The sequence below is a fragment of the Phalangium opilio genome, unplaced genomic scaffold, assembly GCF_054372755.1.
Source record: "Phalangium opilio isolate 3A_F unplaced genomic scaffold, DU_Popi_V2 ptg000017l_1, whole genome shotgun sequence".
Lineage (NCBI taxonomy): Eukaryota > Metazoa > Arthropoda > Arachnida > Opiliones > Phalangiidae > Phalangium > Phalangium opilio.
The window spans coordinates 7,767,556-7,772,766 of record NW_028324151.1 but is presented as its reverse complement, the minus strand read 5'-3'; the positions used below and the strand labels follow the sequence as shown (position 1 = coordinate 7,772,766).

Here is a 5,211-nt window from a genome sequence, read left to right as displayed (position 1 = left end):
TATTTGGTTACTTTTGTAAGAATTTTGCACGTGGCGTTCTCGTCTTTGAAAGTGGCGCGCGCGCGCTTTAGGACATTACGTGATTCTTCCCGCCATTTTTGGAACTATACAGATTCATGGTTGCCGCGCGCTTTAGGACATCACGTGATTCTTCCCGCCATTTTTGGAACTATACAGATCCATGGATCCATGGTTGCGCGCGCGCTTTAGGACATCACGTGATTCTTCCCGCCATTTTTGGAACTATACAGATCCATGGATCCATGGTTGCGCGCGCGCTTTAGGACATCACGTGATTCTTCCCGCCATTTTTGGGACTAAATAGATCGCGTTCAAAACTTCAAACATGGGTAACGTTTTGTTACTTTTGGTTCCACCTCCGTTTAGTTTTTTTCTCAAAGCCGCCAGGAATAAAAATAAATATCAGAAAGTTAATGAAGAAGAATTACAAGAGTTAAATACAGAGGAAAACAATGGAAAATCTGATGGGCCAAGGCTTATGAACTTCGGCCTTGTTCGACGGATAATCAATGGCTTCAAAAGATATATCTTGGCGCCATTTTTACCGTGCTGCCTACACAACTATGAAGAACCTCAAAACGTTAAAGGATACACTACTACTGGTAGAAGAATACTTGCGTAAGAGTGTTTTAAAATTAGGCTTAGCAATTTACCCCAGATAGTAAAGGGGCGCCAACCAAGCAGACTTCCGCTTTAAGCCTAATAATTCTTGTGAATAGGCGAATATTCATCGACAACACTTTGGAAAATAAGCTACTAAAAGCCATCATGGGTTTCGTTTTCGGTACCATCTTTGGCCTAATGTTTTTCGTGTTCCTCGTAAGGATTATGCACGTTTCCTTGACCAAGGCTTCAGTCACTTGCGCTATAATTGGTTGCGTCACGTCATACGGTCTGGCTTTCTCGAAGAACTTCAGATGCATCGCGTTTCTCGTGTTTCCAGAACTCTTCAGCAGTAATTGTTTTTAATCGTAACCCAATTACCCTCAAAACTAAAGTGTGCAGAATTGCTTAGCACGTGGACGATCGATACTGTTGGCCTATGCGTACTTCATGGTTCTTTCTGGTCCATTCGTAAATATGACCAACAACATGGACATACTTTCAAAGAGCGTGTCGTGTCAAATGGAAACCATCAAAAACAAAACTAAAGAAGATTTGAAAGAAGCCTTTTCTCCTGTTTTAAGTATGGTTGTTAACCTTGAATTTAGGCTTAACTTAGTATTGTTGATTTAACATCTAGAACACATTGACGCTATCAAGAAAGCTTTGGACGCTGTGGTGAAGTTTTCAAAGATAGTTCAAGAGGCTTTCAGAGCTTTCGCGGAGTTAATCAAAGAAATATGTAAGCCATCTTTATTACTTGCTCTAAAGGGACTCGAAAGAAGACAGCAGCGGGTCGGTATAAATTATTTGAAATACTTCAGAGACATGTAAGTCTGTGACTGAGTAGAGGCGTGGTTAGTTCGTTTTATTTCGAAAACTAGCACTTCAGGGAATTTTCGCTGCAATCTCGCGAAAACAAGGACTAGATGTCCAGTCCCATTCTTTGGATATTGTTGGCGTTACGTGGTGCCTGTGATGTTTTTGAAATAATTTTGACTCCCCTTTGGATTCTCTTTAAATTAGAAGCAGATAATAAACATTGTGCCCCATTTTAATATCTGGTTGAAGTTTGTGGGCCGGGCTTGGATATTACCCTCACGCGTCACAATTTTAACGTATTTAATTGGCTGTAGCTGTATTATTCGTAATCATGCGCACGGTGTGAGTGTTCAAGGCGTCGCTTGATACGTTACGTGACATTTCGCGATGTTATGTTCGTCATGCGCAATTAGTCTAGCTCCTCCTTCAAAGTTCAAGCAGACAAATGAGAAAATGGCTGCACAATTAGTCCTATTCACTTATCAGTTCCTGATAAAACTAATTATAATTAATTTGTTTAAAGTGGAGGGTGTCAAGAGAGTTTATAAGTGGTTCGCCAAGATCATGCGCGTATGTCCTAAATTGATGTCTGCGCCTGAGGAATATTGCTACAACATGCTTCGAGAAAAGGAGATGAAATGTTACGAAATCATGTTTATCTTCGGTTTCTTGTGTCTCCTGGTTAGAGGATTTGCCGCTATCGTTTGTCCTCTACTTGGCCGTAAATATAATATTAGATACTATTAGCTTTATCAATGCTTCAATCATATTCTGTATAATAGTGGCCAAGTTAGCCTGCCAGAAGCTGCAAGAGTTCAAAGACGCAGTCATCGACCCTTTGGAAAAAAGTAGGCCTATTCGAATCGATCCAGGAATGCTCAATTAAAAAAATTAACGATGGTACGCTTATTCGAACCTTCAGAGATTGACGACTATTGTAACAAGATATACGACGAATTTTACGTCAACATAACGACATACAACTTCTACGATTACCGAACCCACGAAAGTCAAACCGCCAGTGACATTAAAGACGCAGTCATGAAAGAACTCGAGGAAAAGTACAGCGTCTTAATCATATTTAAATACATCAGTTTTCTCGCTTTCGTGGGTCTCGCCTTATTAGTCTTTAGGTATAAGCGCGACGGTGCGTTCGTAAGGTCAAAGTTCAAGGACATTTTCGTTAATCCTAAAGGTCTTTGTTGTACCGGTACAAATATCTTCACCGTGACCGCTACGACAACGTTTACTTGACGTGGGATATAGAGGACATGGACAGTGAACGCGTCAAACGAGGCGAGGAATCAATCTTTCCTTTGACCTTTATGGAAAAACGGAAATACATTAAGCCTTGGTCGCTAAAACTGACTAAAGGCGAAAGAATACGCGCCATGTTTTCCTTCACCATCTTCGTCATGGGTAGCCTGCAAATTGGAACGTATCTCTTCATGGACCATATCCTATACTGGTTGATTGACGTCATTAATTATCACGGACGCGTCAATTTTAAAGTACCGCGTAAGTTTTTGGCAACGAGACCTTATTTAGGTAGGTCAAAGGTTATGCTAGTCCAATAAGATTAGGGCGTCTTTAAACGTATACCCAGTTCCCTTTAACGTCGAGTTGAAAGTTCAAGGCACCAGTTACTTGTCGGACATGTATCAGGATATGGTTAACGTCTTCAACCCCATTTTGAAATACGTCCCGGAAGTGGACACTAGAAATTGCCTCCCCAATGCCAATCCTCCTGATTATGACACTTACGAAGTGATAGGTAAGTAACTTGAAAGGGCTGCGAAGTAGTTGCGGGGCGGGGTTAAATATTTGAAATACGTCACAGGCTGCACGTGGTATGCGAGGGGAGAGGTTAAAACCGGTTTGAGGTGGTACTTGCAATGACGAATTTCAAAATTTGTTGCAACCCTGCCGCCCCGGTCTTTACAGTTCTTTTTATTTAAAGTGACAATATTAACTTATGAGATAATGAGAGACTTATTTAGGCGTGATGTTATTGGTTTGCCTCTTGTTATCCGTGACCGAGGTATACGGTTTGAGGTTACGACACGCGATATGTGGTTTGTACTATCCGGAACGAAAAAAGCAAAGAGCCGAATGGCTTTATCGTCACATTTTAAGTACTAAAGGAAACTATTTGACGCGACTTAGACGCTTGGTTAAGCTAAAATATAAGGATTGGGAAGAAACTCACGTCACTGGTGATCAAACCTTACTAGATTTCTTCCTTCGAAAGTAAGACATGGCTTCGATCTTTATTGACCTTTAAAAATCAAGGACACTTGTATCTCTTTATGCACCCATCTTACTCTAGTCGACAATATATCTTTTCGATGTACAAAGGGGGGTAGGCAACACTCAGTATCGGGGCATACAAGGGAGTTCATACATTGCCGTCTCTGCGCACTCTCACGATAAAAAAGACTACAGCGCTAAAAAGCGAGATGGAAGGCAAAATTTTACCCTCCTGTCTTTCCCTCTTAGTTTCATCGAAATGGTCTATAGACATTTCGGCGGTGAACAAGGGGGTAGCTAGGCAACCTTATAAGGAGGTTCATAAACGTCATGTGATACATCGGTGTCCCTGCGTCCGCTCATGATACAAAAAGCTTGCAGCATAGGCGCTAAAAAAGCGAGATAGACGGCGGATATTTACTACCGTGCTTGTCCATTGTCCCTCTTAGTTCCATCGGGAATAAATTACCCCTTTTTCGCCTTATTTTAGTGTTACAAGTGTCTTTGTTCTAACCAAGTCCCAAAAGTTCAATATTGTTGACTGTGTTCGCCTTAGCCTCTCTTTAATTAATTCATACCTAATTTAGATTAACGTTTCTAAAACCTATATTCGCGTGGTTTGGCTATCGTAAAACGTTTTGTTTAGCCTGCGGAATAACAGTTGAAATTGACGGTAGCGACGATTCGGTTCGTTGCACCCTGCCACGTTGCCACGGTAATTTCAAATATGGCGGCGCCATCCAGTTTTGGCGGGTTTTTATCCCGCCTCAATTGATTTAACATATCTTTTAAGCCATTTACTGTCGATCGTGTTTTGACGGCTTAAATAATCAATGCACGGCATGCATGAGTCCTTTGGAATACGGGGATTACTCGGATATTAGCGAAGTCGTGTAAGGACTTAATTTATTACAATCTAGGTCAAGGTTATTGAGAGGTATTTGAGAGGGGATTCGGGGTGGGTTTTTGGTTTTATCATTGGTGCAGGGATTCCAGCGAAGATGAATTGGTAATCAAGGCCGCTATTGAACAAGGAAAAAAACACGCGCGGTTTCTAGACGACAAGATAAAAAACGCTATCAATGTCAATGACGCACATTCTGTTGAGCAAATATCAGCAGATTCCGCGTCAGCAACCGAAACTTAGGATTTCTTACGAAATAACCTCAGTTTATTTCAAAGGGAGAATTAAATCTGTTCCATTTTGAAGTTGAATAAAAATGTTATAACTCTCGTAAAATAGTGAAAAATTCTGATTTTTGTGTCTCCTTGTGTCATTCACGGTCTCTCAATTTTAGACAGAAATTGATATAGATATTAGGAATAATTGTGCCCCAATATATCCCAGGTTAATTATTTTCTACGCGGGTTTTGTGGGCCAGTCTTGACTCTTGAGAACTTCGACACGCCTCATAATTCTGGCGTCAACTGTGATTTCATTTGTTAGTAGCAAAACTATTCTTTAGGTATTCCTGTAAGTTCCCTGATTTACAATCTAAGGCATCAAATCAGGGA

The 5,211-nt window shown here is 40.9% G+C and overlaps 2 protein-coding genes across 2 annotated transcripts; both read left to right on the top strand.

Moving 5' to 3' along the window:
* The first annotated feature begins 346 nt into the window (after nucleotides 1–346).
* On the top strand, nucleotides 347–990 carry LOC149702890 (uncharacterized). Its single transcript, XM_089866831.1, has 2 exons — nucleotides 347–639; nucleotides 741–990. Exons 1-2 carry the CDS (start codon nucleotides 347–349, stop codon nucleotides 988–990), a joined length of 543 nt encoding a protein of 180 aa, XP_089722957.1.
* Nucleotides 991–1,074: 84 nt separating this feature from the next.
* LOC149702889 (DC-STAMP domain-containing protein 2-like) lies at nucleotides 1,075–4,936 on the top strand. Its single transcript, XM_089866826.1, has 10 exons — nucleotides 1,075–1,207; nucleotides 1,265–1,366; nucleotides 1,970–2,167; nucleotides 2,229–2,294; nucleotides 2,369–2,579; nucleotides 2,642–2,964; nucleotides 3,053–3,220; nucleotides 3,447–4,411; nucleotides 4,490–4,589; nucleotides 4,684–4,936. Exons 1-8 carry the CDS (start codon nucleotides 1,075–1,077, stop codon nucleotides 3,698–3,700), a joined length of 1,455 nt encoding a protein of 484 aa, XP_089722952.1. The 3' UTR covers nucleotides 3,701–4,411; nucleotides 4,490–4,589; nucleotides 4,684–4,936.
* The last annotated feature ends 275 nt before the right edge of the window (nucleotides 4,937–5,211 follow it).

Bases quoted from the DNA above. Each gene is read 5' to 3' on its own strand.
- LOC149702890 (XM_089866831.1), top strand. From the start codon at position 347: ATGGGTAACGTTTTGTTACTTTTGGTTCCACCTCCGTTTAGTTTTTTT. The intron at 640-740 runs GTAAGAGTGTTT...TCTTGTGAATAG, and splicing joins ACTGGTAGAAGAATACTTGC to GCGAATATTCATCGACAACA.
- LOC149702889 (XM_089866826.1), top strand. From the start codon at position 1,075: ATGGTTCTTTCTGGTCCATTCGTAAATATGACCAACAACATGGACATA. The intron at 2,168-2,228 runs GTAAATATAATA...TCTGTATAATAG, and splicing joins CGTTTGTCCTCTACTTGGCC to TGGCCAAGTTAGCCTGCCAG. The intron at 2,295-2,368 runs GTAGGCCTATTC...TCGAACCTTCAG, and splicing joins CATCGACCCTTTGGAAAAAA to AGATTGACGACTATTGTAAC.